At 38.8% G+C, this 22,778-nt stretch overlaps 1 protein-coding gene across 4 annotated transcripts in view; it reads right to left on the bottom strand.

The window, feature by feature from the left end:
* Window positions 1-22,778, bottom strand: part of EXOC6B (exocyst complex component 6B) — a 721,589-nt gene that overhangs the window by 628,454 nt on the left and 70,357 nt on the right. For all 4 annotated transcript variants that reach the window (XM_055539668.1, XM_055539673.1, XM_055539671.1 and 1 more), the window contains exon 2: window positions 522-687. In XM_055539668.1, the coding sequence (XP_055395643.1) occupies window positions 522-687 (166 nt within the window). The remainder of the gene's footprint in view (window positions 1-521; window positions 688-22,778) is intronic.

Below are 22,778 nucleotides of genomic sequence, written 5' to 3'. Positions count from 1 at the left end.
ACACAACTGAGCGACTTCACTTTCACTTTCATGCATTGGAGAAGGAAATGGCAACCCACTCCAGTGTTCCTGCCTGGAGAATCCTAGGGACGGGGGAGCCTGGTGGGCTGACGTCTATGGGGTCGCACAGAGTTGGACACGACTGAAGTGACTTAGCAGCAGCAGCAGCAGATTGCCATGCCACAAAGACTTCTGCAGCCATGGCTTGCAATTCTGTCATTCAATGGTGATGGGTTTTATCTAGCAAGGAAGTAGACAGATGACTTGAAGGATCAATTAAGTTTCTATCTGGAAGAAACTGATTCTTATTACTAGCTCTCATCCACATGTAGTTATCCCCAATAAATTTTAACTTAAAAGAGTATCCTTTTCAGCTAAAAGCTGTAATCTCAATTATCTATGTTTCAGTACAAATCTCTTTCTTACTATTCAAAAATCTTTACCACAAATATGTAACCTGTAATGCAGTCCCTACTCTTTTAATGTTAACCAAAACCCCAAGACAGACAGAATCTCCTTACTTTGAGTTTCTGGGCTTCTCCTCTCACTTTTAGCAGTTCTGTTATAGAGTCCACAAAGCCCTGATAATGAAAGTTGCACATTTTCTCAATTTCTCGGTCATGATTGCGGATGCGAGTTTCAAGCTTCTCCATGAATCGTCCATGTTCTTCACCATCATAGACAGACCTTTTACCAAAAAAAAAAAAAAAATGCCATGAAGATTAGACACAGATTTATACTTAAGAAAGAGAAACAAAATTACAAACCCACAAGCAAATTTATTTGGAAATCAGATGTTTAAGTAACATAAACCACAGAGTAATTCAGTTGTATTAATGTTGCCCCAATGCTTGATGAATTTTTTTAGAAAAATCTAAAATTTTACTTCCTTATTTATTGAAAAATATTTAAGTGTTTGACAGTAATCATCATAGAATTCTCATCGTACAAAGACTGAATTATAATTCCTCTGTACCTTTCTCAGTTAAACTAATCTAGAAAAACTTAATTTTGGAAAAACCCAACTATACGTTTACTCCAAGATTATACTCAAGAAGCTGACATTGCTAGAGACAAATCACACAGCTGTGCTGCTAAACTCAGTTCAGCTACATCTGATGACAAATTTAAATTGGGCAGCCAAACATCACTAGATAATAATATTAAAATTATCCCACCCAATACCACCACCAAAAAAAATCACTTTGTAGTCTCTAAAATGTGTAAAAACCTTACTTTCTCCACTCCTCAAATGTCCACCCTCTCTGTCACTTTCAGTTGTATTTCACAGAAATATATATATATATATGTTATCTATATATACCATATATGTATTATTTCATCTCCTCTCAACCAACCTGCTTACATTTAAAACTCCTATTCTGTCCACCCTCTTGTAACAATAAAAATTCAAGTGTTTATCTATAGTCATTCTTGTTGTCTCTAAGAACTTTACTCCTGCAATTATCCCCTTTCATTCCTACCCTGATTTATATATCTCTTCCACTCTACTAAATCATTCTCATGAATATATAAACATGACTTTATAAAATCCATCTTTACCTACTCGTTTCCCTCCAGCCACCATCTTATGTCACTGCTCCTCTTCCCAGCAAAATTTCTTTCTACCTCCTCACCTCCGAATAGTTAGCATCTTACTGCACCTAATGGCAGCATTTTCTATGGTTTAATATATCTTCCTTCTGGAAACACTCTTTTCTCTAGACTTCAATCATGCCACACTAAGTGGTTTTCATCATTTTACTGACATGCCTTCTTAATCTCCTTCCTGGACTCTTCCTCCTCTATTCTTTTTCTTAATATTCCAAAGAGCTCTTCTCTTACCTACCTGTGCTCTCTCACCAAGAAATGACAGCTAATCCCATGTCTTTATAATATATACCATCTACTATAGTGGTAGACTTCCTAATCTATACCTTCAATTCTGAGCACTTCCCTGAGCACTAGGCTCAAATGCCTAGCTACTATTTAACAACTCCAATTGGATTTTTAAAAATCATCTTGAATTTTAACATAAAAAAAATCATCTATCACCAAACTATCTCCAATCCCAAACTTGATCCTCTCAAAAGCTCTCTACCACTCAGCTACCCATCACAGCTAATGGCGTGTCCAGTTGCCCAAGTCAAATATCCAAATCCAGGAATCATTCCCAATGTACCTCTTTCCATCAAACCTCATCCAATCTGCTAGTAAGTCCTGACAACTTAACCTCCAAAGCATATCTTAAAATTAACCACCATCCCACCATTTCCAATAAAAACCCTAGTCTAAACTTCTATCACTGGCTCACTGGACCAAAGCAATAGCCTCCTAAAACTCTCCATTCGGCACCCCTCACTCCCACTACTTCTTGTTCCAAAGGAGATACTCCACACAGCAGTAAAAATGGCCTTTATGAAGCAGTAGTTCAGATGTTACCCTCTTGTTTGTGTTAGTCAAGGGGCTTCCTTCATAGCTCAGTGCCTGCGATGCAGGAGACGTAGATTCGATTCCTGGGTCAGGGAGACCCTCTGGAGAAAGGAATGGCAACCCACTCCAGTATTCTAACCTGGAGAATCCCACAGAGAGAGGAGCCTGGCAGGCTACAGTCCATGGAGTTGCAAGAGTCGGACTCTCCGATTCCTTCTCTTTACAAAAGGAATAAAAGTCATAAATCCTTATTATCATGGCCTATAACATTCCACATAATCTAGCCTCTGATTATTTCTCTAACATTGTTTCTCCCTAAGTCACACCTCTAGCCTTGCCTTCCTCCATCCTCTATGCTCCTGCTACAGAGGATTTTTTTTAGTCTCTTCCTGCCTCAAGCATTTTGTTTTTGCTGTTCATATGCTAATAACACTCATTCCCTATATCTTCAAACAATTTTCTCCTTCTCATCATTCAGTTTGTTATCTTCCCCCCAACCCATCCCAATTAGATTGTAAGCTCCAGGGCAACAACTTTGTCTGCCACATTCACCTCTATCTCTACAACAATGCCAGATAGGTAATAGGTAGTAAGTAAACACTCACTGACTAAATGAATGACTACTGTTGTCTCTGTTGTTGTTTAGTCGCTCAGTTGTGTCCAATTCTTTGCAACCCCATGGACTGTAGCCCACTAGGCTTCTCCATCCATGGGATTTCCCAGGCAAGAACACTGAAGTGGATTGTCATTTCCTTCTCCAGGAGATCTCGTCGACCCAGGAACTAAACCTGTGTCTCCGGCATGTCCTGCATTGGCAGGCAGATTCTTCACCACTAATGGCACCACTCCAGTGCTCTTGCCTGGAAAATCCCATGGACAGAGAAGCCTGGTGGGCTGCAGTCCATGGGGTCGCAAAGAGTCGGACACGACTGAGCGACTTCACTTTCACTTTTCACTTTCATGCATTGGAGAAGGAAATGGCAGCCCACTCCAGTGTTCTTGCCTGGGGAATCCCAGGGATGGGGGAGCCTGGTGGGCTGCCGTCTATGGGGTCACACAGAGTCGGACACGACTGAAGCGACTTAGCAGCAGCAGCAGCAGTGCCGCCTAGGAAGAACATTATCTCTAAGAGCTCTTAGATCTCTGACATTTATTCAACAAATATACTTTTGCTCATTACCAACATTTTCTGGTTCTATAACCATTTGGGCTTCCCAGGTTGTGCTAGTGGTAGAGAACCCGCCTGCCAGTTCAAGAAATGCAAGTTCAATCCCTGGGCTGGGAAGATCCCCTAAAGGAGGGCGTGGCAACCCACTCCAGTATTCATGCCTGGAGAATCCCACAGACAGAGGAGCCTGGCAGGCTATGGTCCTTAGGGTCACAAAGAGTCAGACACAACTGAAGCAGCTGAGCACACACAGCACGTAATTTGTAGGTACCAGATTACCATCCTGATTCAGCAAGTAAGTTCCATTGCCCAAAACTCAGCAGTAATCATAGAACATAATACATATACAAGTTTGGATTACAGTAAAAATTCTGAACATTTATTTATTAATAAATAAAAGGAAGAGATCTTCAAATAAATTATAAACAACCCCTTCTTTGACAATTAAAACAATTAAAATGCCTAAATGAGCTATCTGTAACTAACCTCAAACAAGCCTAACTGTTCCCCCTCCAAAGGAAAGAAAAAGATTTCCATGTAAAGGCACCAGTGTTCCTTGCCATTTGAAGAAGAGAAATAACCACTGAAAATCCAACCATCTAAATGGCATAAGAAGATTATTACTCAATATTGACACAAGCCTCTTGGTTTCAAATTCAGTTATATCTTGACCCAACAATACTTTTAAGTAGTAAGTATACTTCCTTATACAATGTAAAACTTTCTATTGTTCTCCCTCCAAAGAGCTATATTAATATGCAAAAGACAACCTCAAGGAGAAGAAAATCTCAAAGTTAAGAAGTTCATAATTTATGTTAATAGTGCCTCCCTAGCTCCCTGAAATTTCTATTTTAAAAAGTATAAGTGAAAGAAAGGAAAAGTGGATTTTAGCTGCCTTGACTGTGTGGCCTTGGTGTTTAGCCATGTGATTAACTAGGGGTTAATCTCTAGGACATTCAGCTTTCTCATTTAGGAAATAGGAAGCAATCAATTATAAATTCTTTTTAGCATCAGCCTAGCTCTAAATTTCTACAATTCAATTCCACTTTCAAGTCCAGTCATAAAAACGTAAACATCAAACATTTTTCAGAACAATGTAAAGAGTTAATGTATTTTCTACATCCTTATCACTAAGGCCCCACCTATTTCTCCTATTTTAGGGCCTTTATGATTCTAACACTCTCTTAATTATAATAATGTTGAATAATATGAAAGGCTTATATAGTGGATCTCCTGAGTATCTTGAGAATTTAAAAAGTTAGAATAAAATGTAAAACCTACACTTAAAACAGGAGTTTTAGACTGTGTTTAATTAACATGTGTTCCATGAGTACACAACTGGAAAACCACAATTTCCATATCTTATATGGATTTTGTATGTATAGGAAGAAGCACATATATATAAGTTTTTAGGGAAATATAAATAGTTTTCATCTGGTTATCAAAGGGTTAAAAACCTAAAAGTTTGTTTCAAATTGCCTAACATAGGAAAAGGCAATTATAATTATAGTCAGTACCTAACAGTTCAACTTACATCAGCATTTCACATATATCTCAGACTTAGTGCTAACCAGCCATCAGATATAAAATGCTAAAAACAAAAATAACAAGCCTTAAATTCTGGAAAGGCCATAGATCTCCTGAAATTAATCTAATACTCGTAGTCAACATTGAACTTGAACAAAGAGTTATTTCCCTTCCCCGAAATAAATGAATTAAAACTGGAGAAAGACTGCCATCTAGTGATGGCCCATTTCTAACATTCTTTAAAATTTGATGTGGCCAAGCAAAGGACTGCTTAAAAATCTAAAACTATATTCTATAATACTTGCTAGCCTAAGTCTTATAACTTGCTATTAAATGATATTGTATATAAAGTACTCTAATGTTTAAATGTCCATTTCTAATAGAAAGTAGAATCTTAAAAACAAAGTTCTATGCTTTTGACATGTGGGCCTCAGGTGTGTCACAGTTAAACAAGACTACAAAATAAACGGCACCATGGGTTTAATTATTTGTGATGATTCAACAAATATTCTGGTACCTAGTGAAAGTTAAACAAGAAGATATGCTTGGAAATAGCAACTTCGTATAGCCTAAATTTTCATTCAACTTCATAAATACTGCCTTGTGCAGTCATTTCCAAAAAACACACCCAAATAAACCACGGGCTTCTGTGAAAACTAAAATGTTTCATCGTAATGTCCATATCTGACACATACTTCTAAACATTGCACCTAAATTAACAGAGATTTTTTTAACTTATAAATAAAACACTTCAGGAATTCTATTCAACAAAAATATTTATTCCCAAGTACTGAATCATAAGAGGATTATATCCCTTGAGAAAGCCTATATCAACTCCCACTGGTTTGTCAAAAGATAAAAAAAATACAATGTAATGAGCATATGTTATCTCATGTAAATCCTAGGCACCTTATAAATTAGACATTATTCTATTCTGAAGAACCTAAAATCCAAGAAGATGAAGTAACTTGCCAAGTCCACACTCCTAGAGAGTATTCTCTGTAGTACACCAGTCTGTCTCCTTTTACAGCAAAGGACAGCAAGAAAGTCACATGGACCCCTAAAACATTAGAGCTGAAAGAGGTCTTGCAAATGGAATACAAAGCCTTTATTGTACAATGGAGGAAACTGAAATCAAGAAAAGTTAAACGCCTTAATCAAAATTACATTGCCTGTTACTAATACACCTGGGCCCAACTCCTCCCCCCCAAAAAAGGAAAAACTAATGCAATATGAAGCCTGACAATGCAATATGAAGCATGGTTTTTAAAAAGACACACATACACACTTCTGCTTTAAGATGAGTCAGTTATCTATTAGCTGTGCCTACACAACAACTATCCCATTCTTCTTCCTATTGGAAGAGGCCCAATTTGTTCTGGTATTTCACCTTTCTATCCTACTCCAAGAGGTGCAGGCACACATGCTTAGTCACTCCAATTATGTCCGATTCTTTTGCAACCCTATGGACTGCAGCCCGCCAGGCCCCTCTGTCCTGGGATTCTCTAGCCAAGAATACTGGAGTGGGTTGCCATGCTCTCCTCCAGGGGAATTTCCCAACCCAGGGATCAAACCAATGTCCCCTGCATCTCCAGCATGACAGGCAGATTCTTTACCCACTGAGCCACGGGGGAAGCCCACTGCAAGAGGTAAAACTAAAACTATTAATAATTTACACCAGTACAGTAATTTAATTCCCCTAGTCAGTGACCAATTAACAGATGACACAACTCAACTCACTGATGAAGTAAAAGGAAGTTTGGGAGTAAGGATCCAAAGAAAGGCTTCTTTCCTGAAGGATGCAGGAAAAGAAACTGCTTTTTCTACTTTGGAAATTGTTCTGTATAATGAATGCTTTGGGATGCAGCAACCATCCAGAGATGAGAGGAGATATTGCCAATAACTTGATAATTCCAACGAGGAGAGAAAATAACTGGGTCCTTAATGATGAACCTTGAATAGTCCTATCTCCAGTCTTCATTTTATGTGTGATAAGAAATGTTCTATTTTAAGGAAAACTTCCTATTTCCACTTTGTCTTAATAGTCTGCTACTTGCAAAGGAAAGTATCCTAAATGCTTACCACTGTTCATTCTTCAAAGGTAGCAGGCAAATCAAAGAAAACAAGCAGCAGCCAAAGCAGCCAAAGTCTAAATATGGCTAAGGAATCCTGTTTCCAGGACCTACACTGCTCTTCCCCATTTTCTTTTAGTTAAGAGTTAACTCCCAATTCACTCTTCAAATCTCAGCTTGCACCTTTCTTTTACTGGGAAACATTCTCTAAACATAGACTCTGTTATGTGTTTCTCTTTTGTTATTAGTGCCATTTCAGAACTTGTTTAATTCTTTTCTGATTACCCATTCACTTGTCAATTTCCCCATACCAAAAGGTTAATCTCCTTGTCCACTGAGACTGTGTCTTACCCATTTTATCTCCAGCTAACAGCACAGACACTGGCATAGAGGAGACCCTCCATATATGCTAAAAACAGAGAAAGAGAAGGAAGGGTAGGAAACTAAGATGTAGGTTTCTGATTGCCTCAAAGATAGATACAAACAAGTATTATATTAAACAAAGTTTATCTGTTGAGATGTTTTCAGAACCAAAGAGAACTTCAAGACACAAAGGACTAAACATTTTGCTTTTGTTTTTGATTAATCCAAGAAAAAAAATTTAGAGTTTGGTTTGTTCTTTTCTTTTTCATATATATGTTTTTTAACTTCTGTCATGGTTTTAGTCATGAAACATTTTCTTCTCATTAAGCTCCATAAAAGCATCATTAGAATTTCTTGTTTATTCCAAAAGTTAAAAATAAAATGGAAAAACAGATCTGAGCATTATGTTGCAAGAGAAACTGCAGGAGGTCAAGAAGAGTTTAAAGTTCCTTCCCTTCCTTGCTTCAGTTTGTCTATCAATTTAATTCAGGCCTTACTAAGGTAATTTGAATGCCCTGATTGCAAAAGGTGAAAGAAGATCACTGTATATTATCATCAATGACAGGGGAAGGATATGCTAATAGATGAGGTCTAAGTTGAAGACCACAATCAAATGTTTTTGTACAGCCACAGGAGATCAAATACATTCAGATCCTTTTCCCACTCTTACAGATACCAAGGTATACGACTAGCTTCACCAAGATAGCCCATGCAACCAAAAGAAGTTGTGATGGAACTCTCCCGCAAGGCAGGAGGGAAACCCACTTCCATGAAAGCTACTTTTAAAGGGATAAAAACAGAGTGGAGAACTTTCAAATGGCACTTAGCCATAGAGCCTACTAAAAACCTGGTACTGGTTAAACAGCACAGGAAAATGGCCCTTGTCACAAAACATCAGTCAAATCAACAACAGACTGTTAGGAAATAAACTAATGAAAGCAATTCAGTTCAGTTCCTGTCATGTCCAACTCTTTACAACTCCAGGACTGCAGCACGCCAGGCTTCCCTGTCTATCGCCAACTCCCCAAGCTTGTTCAAACTCATGTCCATCGAGTGGGTGATGTCATCCAACCATCTTGTCCTCTGTTGTCCCCTTCTCCTCCTGCCCCCAATCCCTCCCAGCATCAGGGTCTTTTCCAGTGAGTTAGTTCTTCACATCAGGTGGCCAAAGTACTGGAGCTTCAGCTTCAGCATCAGTCCTTCCAATGAATATTTCCTTTAGGATTGACTGGTTTGATCTCCCTGCAGTCCAGGGGACTCTCAAGAGTCTTCTCCAACACCACAGTTCAAAAGCATCAGTTCTTCAGCACTCAGCTTTCTTTATGGTCCAACTCTCACATCCATACACGACTACTGGAAAAACCATAGCTTTGTCTGGATGGATCTTTGTTGGCAAAGTAATGTCTCTGCTTTTTAATATGCTGTCTAGGTTGGTCATATCTTCTCTTCCAAGGAGCAAGCATCTTTTAATTTCATGGCTGCAGTCACCATCTGCAGTGATTTTGGAGTCCAAGAAAATAAAGTCTGTCACTGTTTCCATTGTTTCCCCATCTATTTGCCATGAAGTGATGGGAACAGATGCCATGATCTTGATTTTCTGAATGTTGAGTTTTAAACCAACTTTTTCACTCTCTTTCACTTACATCAAGAGGCTCTTTAGTTCTTCTTCACCTTCTGCCATAAGGGTGGTGTCATCTGTATATCTGAGGTTATTGATATTTCTCCCTGCAATCTTGATTCCAGTTTGTGCTTCATCCAGCCCAGCATTTCACATAATATACTCTGCACATAAGTTAAACAAGCAGGGTGACAATATACAGCCTTGATACAAAAGCAAGGAAACTCCAAAGTAAAGATACGAAGAATGCTCTAACTACTACCAAGATAATGTCACACTGTTAGAACAAGTAATCAGCACAAGTAACTGAAGACATAAAGGCACTACAGGATATGTTAGTGCCTTCATCTTGACCTCTGTATCAATTTGTATTAAGTGTAATAAGATTTATCCCATTGTAGTTTTCAGTGGTAGTCATAAAATCTGGCAGCTAAAAGTTAGATTTTAGATACTGCTGTCAAATAAAACAAATACTCCAACTATGGCCTGGTTATACAGACTGAATCTAAACTGGAAAACTGCTGAAAGTAGAGTGGTGATACAGTTGGTAAATACAGGGTTATAATTAACATCAGTAGATAAGCTCCAGTTTCATTGCCTGGAATTCAAAGTGTCAAATTTAACACTTAAACATGCAAAGTTGGAACTAAATAAAACTACTGACTCACTTACTGTCTACCACTACCATAATCGTCTGGATTTAGGGTATATTAGTAAAACTCTTCAAGATCCTTTACAAAAGATTTAAGTATTTAAGTAATTATTCTGAAGAGCTCTGAAAATATTTTAAAAGACTGCCTATTAATTGAAGAAATGATTCAGCTTCTCCACACTTAAAATTATAATTATGGTTTCAATAACAAGGACCATAAAGGTATTCATACAGAAAAGCAAACCAATGAAGGGTGGGTATTAGAAACATTTCAGTGAATAGTTCTGGTCTCCTTATGCATGTAGATTTAATGTGGGCCCAACAAAATTCAACCAACCAAGTTTCCCAGAAAACTTTGAAAATTTGAAAAATTCCATGATTTACTGATTCTGGGAAAACGGGTTGGTTGAATTCTGTTGCTGCTGCTGCTGCTGCTAAGTCGCTTCAGTCGTGTCCGACTCTGTGCGACCCCATAGACGGCAGCCCACCAGGCTCCCCAGTCCCTGGGATTCTCCAGGCAAGAACACTGGAGTGGGTTGCCATTTCCTTCTCCAATGCATGAAAGCGAAAAAATAAAGTGAAGTCGCTCAGTCGTGTCCGACTCCTAGCGACCCCATGGACTGCAGCCCACCAGGCCCCTCCGTCCATGGGATTTTCCAGGCAAGAGTACTGGAGTGGGATGCCATTGCCTTCTCCGTGAATTTTGTTAGGCCCACATTAATAAATCTGACATCATTTGTAAATGTGTATGTCATTTGTAAATATTTATTATACTTACATAGGTATACATCATATACACATATAGGTATATTACATAGTGTGTATGCTATATGTATGAGTGTAGTCTTACACACACACACACACACACACACACACCACATTTTTCTGATTTTCTGAGAAAAGAACCTGACTTGGCAAAATAACATTCAATTCCTGGTTCAATTTTGTACACCATGGCCAAAACTGAGCACAATTTAAGACTCATTAAGCAGTGAAGACCCTGAAAGGAAGATGGATAAAAGGTATCAGAATAGTTTCCATCCTAAAAAATGATGGAGACTAAGTAGGCAAAACAGGATAAAATTCCATAAACAATACACAAGACTAAATATACCATGAAAAACGTCCCTACTATCAAACTTCTAAAACTGCTGGATTAAGTTTCTAAATCTTTTCTAGTGCATGACTAAGCAAAAAAAGAAAAGATTTCCAGAGGCTAAAACAAAACTGGAAGAGGAATCCAGATTCCACCAATCCCTTATAACCTAATGTTTCTATTTTATAGCTATCTAGAGAAAAAGAGACAAAACCTAGGGCCCATAAGAGACAGAGAGTCCAGTAAGAGGCCTCCAAATGAATAAAGCCAAGATACCCAACAGCTACTCCCTTAGTTAAAGATGTAGAAAAATTCTTCCCCATAACAGAAGGTTGAAAGGAAACTTACTTGCTTTGGCTAGGGAAGTGGGGGATGGACTCCTGGGATAATTTGAAGCCACAAGCTGGCCCTTCTCACCCAAAGGGAGGGCCTATGTTCATACCATTACCTGTGTGGTCTAAGATATATCAAACTGAGAATTTATTTTAAAAGTCGTCCCAGTCTGGTGGTCAGTATCCCCAGAAAACTGACTGAAGAAAAGGAAAAACTTCTCTAGAGGAATACATCTTAAGTCATAGTTCTAATTAGTGTCACAAATAACATTCCTTTGAGCTGAACTCAAGTATCAAAAACAATGAAACACACAAAGAAACAAAGCATGATAAATAAGAATCAACAAAAATAACAGAATTAGACTTGCAAAGACTTGAAAATAAATATGTATAAGTTAAAATTAAACATGTAATACATTTAAATAAATATGAGGGAACTACAAAAACAAAAACAGACATACTGAAAAAGATAGAACTTTTGGAATAAAAGTTATAATAATTACTGATATTTTAAAATTTAATAAGTGGGAAGGGATAATATTTGACTAGGAAGTATACGTAAAACCTACACAAAATGTAGCACAAAGACAAAAAATGTAAAATGTCTTAGTCTGTTGGGTGGCTATACAAAATATCACAGACTGGGTAACTTATAAACAACAAATAAATTCCTCTCTCACAGTGCTGGAGGGTAGAAGTCTGAGATCAGGGTGTTAGCATGGTCAGGTAAGGGCTCTCTCTTCTGGGCAGCCAACTTGTATCCTCACAGAGCTGAAAGGGCAAGCAAGCTCTCTGGGGCCTCTTTATAATGGCTCAAAAAACTAATCCTGTCCATGAAGCCTCCACTTTCTTGACATAATCACCCCTAAAGGTACTACATTAAATCTCTTAATACCATCACTTTAGAGTTAGAATTTCAACATACGAATTTTGATGGGAGACACAAAACACTCAACCTATAGCAGAAAACATTAAAGAGAGCTTAAGAACATAGAGAATAGGATGGGTTTAATGGGAGCTCTAGTAAGAAATAACAAACAGGTAATATTAATATCCAGAGCAACAGCTGAAGATTTCCCAATATTGATAAAAGATACAAAGAAGTTATTATTCTAGAAATAAAAAAGACAAACCTATAAACCTCACCAAAATAAGTCTTCCAACAGAGGAAGGGCACTCCTCTCTGTTGAGCTTTATCAATCAACATTTAGAACTGGCTGTCATTCTCTTCAGGACTCAACTACAGTAATATATAGAACCTCACACTGATGGAGCTAATTATACAATTAGATAAACTGTGAGCACCATTCAAACATTTGGTATGTCTTTTATCAACTCATTCTTCCACTTTCACAATTTACTCTCCCAACAAATGACTTTGCCATCTATTTCATAAAGAAAATTCAGGCATATTAGGCATGAATCTTCTTAATCTTCAAGTCTATCTCTGTCTCCATATACCCTAACATTTGTACATTCCTATCACAATTAATTGAAAGAAGAGAGTGAAAAAGCTGGCTTAAAACTCAACATTCAAAAAACGAAAATCATGTCATCTGGTCCTATCATTTCATGGCAAATAGATGGGGAAACCATGGAAAAAATGACAGATTATTTTCTTGGGCTCCAAAATCAGGGCAGATGGTGACTGCAGCCATGAAATTAAAAGACACTTGCTCCTTGGAAGAAAAGCTATTAAAAAGCAGAGACATTACTTTGCCAACAAAGGTCCATCCAGACAAAGCTATGGTTTTTCCAGTAGTCGTGTATGGATGTGAGAGTTGCACCATAAAGAAAGCTGAGCGCTGAAGAACTGATGTTTTTGAACTGTGGTGTTGGAGAAGACTCTTGAGAGTCCCCTGGACTGCAAGGAGATCAAACCAGTCCATCCTAAAGGAAATCAGTCCTGAATATTCATTGGAAGGACTGATGCTGAAGCTGAAGCTCCAATACTTTGGCCACCTGATGCAAAGAACTGATACTCATTGGAAAAGACCCTGATACTGGGAAGGATTGAAGGCAGGAGGAGAAGGGGACAACAGAGGACGAGATGATGAGACGGCATCACCTATTTGATGGACAAGAGTTTGAGTTTGAGTTCTAGGAGTTGGTGATGGACAGGGAAGCCTGGCGTGCTGCAGTCCATGGGGTCTCAAAGAGTTAGACACAACTGAGTGACTCAACTGAACTGATTTCAACAAAATAGATGATCTACCTTACTTTAATACTATGTTCTAAAAATCTCCTTTCTCCTGTACCCCATCAAAACATCTTTAAATGTCTATAGTTTTCATGTTTTAGCTCTACTGACTTCTTTTTCTTAACAAAACATGCCACCTCTTAATAAAACAACTGGGCTCTTTTTTTTTTTAAGAAGTACTATTATTAAAATCTCTTTTCCAGTAACTTTAATCTGGTATCCTTTCTCTTTCCTGTTTTCTCCTTTCACAGTTAAGATTCTTTAAAGAGCAGTCCATATTCATTGCCTCCATTTCCTCAAGTTAGATTTGCTCTTCAACCCAGCATACCTGTTTCTTACCACATCACCACAAAGAACCTATTCTTGCTAACTAAGGTCACTAAAAGCCTACTAACTGTCAAATCAAATATTCATTCTTCCATTCATCATTTGCTTGATTCCTTCTTTGTATGTGCCACTGCTAACCAACTCTTCTTTCTGAAATATCTTCTCCCAGAGTTTCTATTATAGTCCCCTTCTCAGTCTTCAATAATTCTTCTTCCTTCTGGCCCTCAATATCTGCTCAGACTTCACCTCTTCTCATTCTTCAAACTCCCTAAGAGATATCTATCAATACTTTAGCTTTCACTGTTAATTAAACATCTTGGGTTTCCAAATCCGTAACAAGGAATATCTGTCAAATCCCACAAACCTGAATATTCAACCAGTATTCATCCTCAAATACATCTCAAACTGTGCATCTCAAAAGCTAAACCATTAGCTTTTCTTCCCAAACCTACACGTCCCTCCTATATTTACCATCTCAACTGAAACAAACACCAGCCAACCAGTTACCCAAACTAGAAATACATAAATTAATCTTGACACTTCACTCCACCTTGCACCTGCCTCTAACTAATCAATCCCTAAGGCCTCCTAATTTAATTCCATAATAGCTTTTCTATGCTTCTCTTCCTCCCTATCCTCCCCTGCCACCGCCTTGCCTCATGTCATTATTTCTTTTCTGAGCAACTGTTTTCACCTCCCTCTTCATCTTTCCCTAAAAATCCATGTTTAATACTTCTTTTGCAGTAACCTTTAAATGAACTATGATCATAAAACACACACCACAATTTAGGATTAAGTTCTGCCTCAGGATCAAATCCAAATTCCCTAGCATAGAATATGAGACACCTCCATGTACAGATTTACCTCTGAGTACTCCCCATACCACTCTACAACTCTGCTTAAAGTTCCTTGAGTGTACTATATAATCCCTCTGCCCACAATCTTCTTACTATCACTTTAGGTGGCAAATTCCCCCTTGTCCTTCAAGATTCAGCTCATAACACTCTCTAAAACCTCCTTTCCTACTACAACTACTCTAACCCGATATAGAAACTCCCCTCCTTACAAACTAGGCAGAACCTAAGAAACTGTTTATAAAACCAGAAAGAATTTAAACTTGTACACTCTCAAGACATTTACACCAAACAGGATTATGAGTCCATTCTTTGAAGATTCATACTGAAGGTTACTTTTCTGTTACTTTCCCAAAAAGAAGCCAACTTCAACTACATTAAAAGCTTTTTATAGCATGTAATAGCCTACTTTTAAGAAATATATTTAAAATTCAATTTTAAAAATGAGGAAACAATATCTGTTGAAACACCCAGACCTACCCTTGATAGGAAGTGATATAAGTGGCTCCTTTATAGCCACAGTATCCTCATTTACCACCTCATTTTGACACTGTACAATGTGAACCGTCCTTGATCCTATTAACCCATGTGTGGCTTGAGGTAAGTTTCACCAGAAGTACTATCATCTTGTTTTCTTCTTGAACAAATGCATAGTATTATCCTAGAAATTAATGGGCACCACCTCTAATGACATTCACCAATGGAAAGCTGAGTTGATATGCTTTTGTTTTGAAATGTTTATTTGTTCATATTTTTGAACAGGCACTATATTGAGCAGTCTACATGGTAATGCAGTCTACACAGTAATGATTTATTTACATGTCTATCTCTCCTACAGGACCACAAGTTGCTTGAGGGTTTATACCTGGAACAATGCCCACCTCCCACAGAGAAAACATTATAAAGTGACAAAGGGCCTAAAGCAATGCCCCAAAATGTTTGAATATTTAGACCTTCTCCAAAGACAAGCACTAGAGTTAATAATAAACATTCTTGCTTCAAAAGTAAATTCAAGTTCTAGCAGTGCAAATAATTTATACTTCAGCTAAAATGCTTAACAGAAAAAGGAGGAGTTAGAGGAAGAAAAGAAGGAACTTAGAAGGTTCAAGAAAATCTACCATAGAAGAGAAGTGTCTGGGAATAATTTATTTCCCTGCTGCTGCTGCTGTAAGTCGCTTCAGTCGTGTCCAACTCTGTGCGACCCCACAGACGGCAGCCCACCAGGCTCCCCCTCCCTGGGATTCTCCAGGCAAGAACACTGGAGTGGGTTGCCATTTCCTTCTCCAATGCATGAAAGTGAAAAGCCAAAGTGAAGTCGCTCTGTCATGTCCGACTCTTCGCAACCCCATGCGCTGCAGCCCACCAGGCTCCTCCGTCCATGGGATTTTCTAGGCAAAAGTACTGGAGTGGGGTGCCATCGCCTTCTCTGAATTTATTTCCCTAGCTTTCCTCAAACTTTCTCTGGAAGCTAGGAGAAGGAAGATGATTAAATTGCAACAAAACCTGGCTCTGAAGGGAACCGGTGTTTCTAGACCTAGTTGCCAGTAGAGGCGGAGGGTGACAGCAGTCCCTAAGGGCTTTTAGAAAACAATTGCTTCCAAGTGGAAATTTTTTACGGTAATCTGCAGCCTGGAGCCACTTTTTTTTTTTTTGCTTGCTTTCTTAACTACTGATGATTAAACCATGGACAACCAGATTGCAACAGTGGAAATAGTTAGATAGCTCCCAAACATCATGGTTATATGCTCCAAATTACAAAGCTAACTCTCAAAGGAGAGAAAAATCTGCTGGGAAAGTCTTTCTTTTTTGAAGGAGGAGGGGAGGATAGAGTCTGTTAAAGATTTGTATCTGGTAGAACATAAAAGTAGTCAAGAATTCTGTATCATAATGATAAACATCAGTCTCATACCCAGAACAGACACTATAATGTACAATCACAGAAAGCTGAACAGAGCAATACTAAACGTCCTGCTATTTAGCAATTTTTCACTACTCTATTTTGACCTGGATAAAGTGTCTGATTAAATGGTTATCATAGTAGTATGAAGAGAAATCCTACCATACATCTTATGGAACAGCTAAATTGATTTATGCCTAATTGTGGTTGTGAAAAAAGTCTGAGGTATATGTCTAAGTTTGTAATGATGGCTCAAGAATGTGAGTGAAAAAAGTCACTTACAGTACCAACTCATAAAGAAAACTAGAAGCCAGTCATTCAACCACCCAGCAATTGAGTCTAGGAAATCTTATTACACCAATATCACCCAGAACATTAAATGATAAATCCAGCTCAAAATTATAGTAACATATATTATTATATGTTACAAAAGTAAATAAATAAATCTTTTAAAAAAAATAATCCCACTGTTATTATCATCATTTCACACATGAAGCAATCTTTCTGACATTGCCAGGAAACAAAAATATTTACCCTTTCCCAGGCTGCTACAACTATATCAAGAAAAAGATAAAAGAAAAAGGATGAGAAGGAAGAAAAGGAAAAGGGGACACAGGAAGATGAGGACAAGATGGAAAGGGGAGAAGAGAAAATCACCAAAATAATACAAATGGCAGTGTCTGAATAAGGCAAATGTGACTTTCTTCTTTCTACTTTTCTACATTTTTTATTTTCTAAAACATGTATTGCTTTTAAAAATTTTTTTTGGCTGTGCTGGGTCTTGGATGCCATACGGGCCTTCTCCGGTTGCAGTGAGCAGGAACTACACTTGGGTTGTGGTGTGCAGGCTTCTTAGCATAGTGACTTCTCTTGTTGCAGAGCACAGGCTCTAGGCGCACAGGCTTCAGTAGTCGTGACTCACGGGATTAGTTGCCCCAGGGTATATGGAATCTTAGTTCCTGGACCAGGGATTGAATTTGTGTCCCCTGCACTGTCAGACAGATTCTTAACCACTGAACCACTAGAGAAGTCTCCATGCATTACTTTTACAATAATTGCTTTTACATAATTGAAAAAAGGAGGTGTATTTTTAGAAGTCTACAATAGTACCTGGAAGGGCGGCGGTGAGGAGATACCCCTGGTCCAAGATAAGGAGCAATGGCTGCGCTTTGCTGGAGCAGCCGTGAAGAGATACCCCACGCCCAAGATAAGAGAAACCCAAGTAGATGGTAGGTGTTGCAAGAGGGCATCAGAGGGCAAACACACTGAAACCATACTCACAGAAAACTAGTCAATCTAATCACACTAGGACCACAGCCTTGTCTAACTCAATGAAACTAAGCCATGCCCATGGGGCAACCCAAAACGGGCGGGTCATGGTGGAGAGATCTGACAGAATGTGGTCCACTGGAGAAGGGAATGGCAAACCACTTCAGTATTCTTGCCTTGAGAACCCCATGAACAGTATGAAAAGGCAAAATGATAGGATACTGAAAGAGAAACTCCCCAGGTCAGTAAGTACCCAATATGCTACTGGAGATCAGTGGAGAAATAACTCCAGAAAGAATGAAGGGATGGAGCCAAAGCAAAAAGAATACCCAGCTGTGGATGTGACTGGTGATAGAAGCAAGGTCCGATGCTATAAAGAGCAATATTGCATAGGAACCTGGAATGTCAGGTCCGTGAATCAAGGCAAATTGGAAGTGGTCAAACAAGAGATGGCAAGAGTGAATGTTGACATTCTAGGAATCAGCAAACTGAAATGGACTGGAATGGGTGAATTTAACTCAGATGACCACTATATCTACTACTGCAGGCAGGAATCCCCCAGAAGAAATGGAGTGGCCATCATGGTCAACAAAAGAGTCTGAAATGCAGTACTTGGATGCAATCTCAAAAATGACAGAATGATCTCTGTTCGTTTCCAAGGCAAACCATTCAATACCACAGTAATCCAAGTCTATGCCCCAACCAGTAACGCTGAAGAAGCTGAAGTTGAACGGTTCTATGAAGACCTACAAGACCTTTTAGAACTAACACCCAAAAAAGATGTCCTTTTCATTATAGGGGACTGGAATGCTAAAGTAGGAAGTCAAGAAACACCTGGAGTGACAGGCAAATTTGGCCTTGGAATAGGGAATGAAGCAGGGCAAAGACTAATAGAGTTTTGCCAAGAAAATGCACTGGTCATAACAAACACCCTCCTCCAACAACACAAGAGAAGACTCTATACATGGACATCACCAGATGGTCAACACCGAAATCAGATGGAGAAGCTCTATACAGTCAGCAAAAACAAGACCAGGAGCTGACTGTGGCTCAGACCATGAACTCCTTATTGCCAAATTCAGACTTAAATTGAAGAAAGTAGGGAAAACCACTAGATCATTCAGGTATGACCTAAATCAAATCCCTTACGATTATACAGTGGAAGTGAGAAATAGATTTAAGGGCCTAGATCTGATAGATAGAGTGCCTGATGAACTATGGAATGAGGTTCATGACATTGTACAGGGGACAGGGATCAAGACCATTCCCATAGAAAAGAAATGCAAAAAAGCAAAATGGCTGTCTGGGGAGGCCTTACAAATAGCTGTGAAAAGAAGAGAAGCAAAAAGCAAAGGAGAAAAGGAAAGATATAAACATCTGAATGCAGAGTTCCAAAGAATAGCAAGAAGAGATAAGAAAGCCTTCTTCAGCCATCAATGCAAAGAAATAGAGGAAAACAACAGAATGGGAAAGACTAGGGATCTTTTCAAGAAAATCAGAAATACCAAAGGAACATTTCATGCAAAGATGAGCTCAATAAAGGACAGAAATGGTATGGACCTAACAGAAGCAGAAGATATTAAGAAGAGATGGCAAGAATACACAGAAGAACTGTACAAAAAAGATCTTCACGACCCAGATAATCACAATGGTGTGATCACTGACCTAGAGCCAGACATCCTGGAATGTGAAGTCAAGTGGGCCTTAGAAGGCATCACTATGAACAAAGCTAGTGGAGGTGATGGAATTCCAGTTGAACAATTCCAAATCCTGAAAGATGATGCTGTGAAAGTGCTGCCCTCAATATGCCAGCAAATTTGGAAAACTCAGCAGTGGCCACAGGACTGGAAAAGGTCAGTTTTCATTCCAATCCCAAAGAAAGGCAATGCCAAAGAATGCTCAAACTACCGCACAATTGCACTCATCTCACACGCTAGTAAAGTAATGCTCAAAATTCTCCAAGCCAGGCTTCAGCAATATGTGAACCGTGAACTTTCTGATGTTCAAGCTGGTTTTAGAAAAGGCAGAGGAACCAGAGATCAAATTGCCAACATCCGCTGGATCATGGAAAAAGCAAGAGAGTTCCAGAAAAACATCTATTTCTACTTTATTGGCCACGCCAAAGCCTTTGACTGTGTGGATCACAATAAACTGTGGAAAATTCTGAAAGAGATGGGAATACCAGACCACCTGATCTGCCTCTTGAGAAATTTGTATGCAAGTCAGGAAGCAACAGTTAGAACTGGACATGGAACAACAGACTGGTTCCAAATAGGAAAAGGAGTTCATCAAGGCTGTATATTGTCACCCTGTTTATTTAACTTATATGCAGAGTACATCATGAGAAACGCTGGACTGGAAGAAACACAAGCTGGAATCAAGATTGCCGGGAGAAATACCAATAACCTCAGATATGCAGATGACACCACCCTTATGGCAGAAAGTGAAGAGGAACTCAAAAGCCTCTTGATGAAAGTGAAAGTGGAGTGAAAAAGTTGGCTTAAAGCTCAACATTCAGAAAACGAAGATCATGGCATCCGGTCCCATCACTTCATGGGAAATAGATGGGGAAACAGTGTCAGACTTTATTTTTCTGGGCTCCAAAATCACTACAGATGGTGACTGCAGCCATGAAATTAAAAGACGCTTGCTCCTTGGAAGGAAAGTTATGACCAACCTAGATAGTGTATTCAAAAATGGAGACATTACTTTGCCAACAAAGGTTCGTCTAGTCAAGGCCTATGGTTTTTCCTGTGGTCATGTATGGATGTGAGAGTTGAACTGTGAAGAAGGCTGAGCGCCGAAGAATTGATGCTTTTGAACTGTGGTGTTGGAGAAGACTCTTGCGAGTCCCTTGGACTGCAAGGAGATCCAACCAGTCCATTCTGAAGGAGATCAGCCCTGGGATTTCTTTGGAAGGACTGATGCTAAAGCTGAAACTCCAGTACTTTGGCCACCTCATGCGAAGAGATGACTCACTGGAAAAGACTCTGATCCTGGGAGGGATTGGGGGTGGAGGAGAAGGGGACGACAGAGGATGAGATGGCTGGATGGCATCACTGACTCGATGGATGTGAGTCTCAGTGAACTCCGGGAGTTGGTGATGGACAGGGAGGCCTGGCGTGCTGCGATTCATGGGGTCGCAAAGAGTTGGACACGACTGAGCGACTGATCTGATCTGATAGCAGATGCTCAATAAAATATTAATTGAAATAAAAAACAAACAAGGACAAACACTTCAGAGTAACTGGGGGCCTCGTTTTTAACAGTTATTTCAAAATATTATGTAAAAAAAAAAGAACAAGAATTTCTTCCCACAATCTATCCCTACAAACCCAAGAAGCAATCACCTCGGATTGATTTTTTTTTTTTTTTTTTCTTTTTTTTGCCTGTACTGCTCAGCTTGTGGAATCTTAGTTTCCCAACCAAGGATAGAATCCATGCCCCCTGCAATGGAGCATGGAATCCTAATCACTGGACCACCACAGAATTCCAGAATTGCTAAAATTTAGTCTCTTCTATATTCTAACCATCTCATTATTGATCATCACCTCAAAATACACTTAAATCGATATACTTGGTACCCTGAAATTTTTAATTTGCAAATTGACATAGCAGTTTCCCAGAGCCCTTCCATCACAACTATGAACCCCACCAATTAACCTTCTTTCATAATCCTTTATATGGTGGGGAAGAAGGGAGCCTCAACGGTTACTATGATGGAACCTCTGATCTATTACTCAGTTTAAGTAACTTGATCTGTGAACTGGAAAAGTAGGCCATTTTCTGTTGTTTCTTATACCACTAACAGATGCGCAAAGAACTTCCTACCAACATCATAAAACTATCTGCAACAAACCTTCATGTTTTAGACAAAAATAAATGAGAACATATCCAGGCTCTCACACCATGTTTCCATCAGGAATCAATATTGTGCCTTTTTTTAATAGAAGCATTTGCTTAAGGACAGCGTACACTAGCCCATTTGAAAGATCCCTATTTAATAGAGATACATAGAAATGTACAGAAAAAAAGAACCTCAGAAATGACTGGCCTTAATTCACAGACAAAAGTTCAGTTTTTTCTAAATGTCTCTATCACATGTATGCATGTGTGCTAAGTTGTTTCAGTCATGTCCAACTCTCTGCAACCCTATGGACAATAGCCCACCACGCTCCTCTGTCCATGGGATTCTCCAGGCAAGAACAGTGGAGTAGGTTGCCATATTGTCCTCCAGAGGATCATCTCTAGTCAAGGGAAGCTCATTACAAGGTAACCAATCTCATTTCAATAGCTATTGCAAAGTTCCTGTAAAAAATAAAATTTGCCTTCCTGTATTTTCATCATTTATCTTATTTTTACACTCTAAGGACCACCAAAAATGAGTCCTTGGTCACTCCCTTCCCTTCTCCAAACTCAAGAATCCAAATGAATCAACTATTCTACATAAGGCCTTTCAATTCAGACTTTCACCCTCTGGACACATTCTAGAAGTCAACATTCTTAAAAGGCAACAATACAGACAGCATTTATAGTGCAGCAGTCAAGAGCACAGGCTTCAAAGCCAAACTTCCTGAAGTCAAGTCTTGGTTATTAATTGTGTGACCTTGGGAAAGTTATTAAACTTCCCTTTATTTCAGTTTCCACATCTATAAAACGCAGATAAAAATAGCAACCACTTCATACAGTTGTTATGTAAAGATTAAATGGCATAAGTAAAACATTCAAAACAGTACATGACACACAGAAAGCACACTTCAAATACAATTTTCAAATCAAACATAGTCAAACTAGGAAAATAAAACTCAGTGCCTTTAACTTGTTACTCAGCCTCTATTAAAACAGCCTAAAAATAATGCTTGAGTGTTTCTGGCAGGTATATCATGATGTACACTGAGCTTAAAGTCACATAAAATCTTTGTTTTAACATATTGCTATAGTCATTCAGTTGATATTCTGAATCTACTACT

Source organism: Bubalus kerabau, chromosome 11, assembly GCF_029407905.1.
Source record: "Bubalus kerabau isolate K-KA32 ecotype Philippines breed swamp buffalo chromosome 11, PCC_UOA_SB_1v2, whole genome shotgun sequence".
Classification (NCBI taxonomy): domain Eukaryota; kingdom Metazoa; phylum Chordata; class Mammalia; order Artiodactyla; family Bovidae; genus Bubalus; species Bubalus kerabau.
The sequence above is the reverse complement of the archived record's forward strand: the minus strand, read 5'-3'. Positions and strand labels throughout refer to the sequence as shown.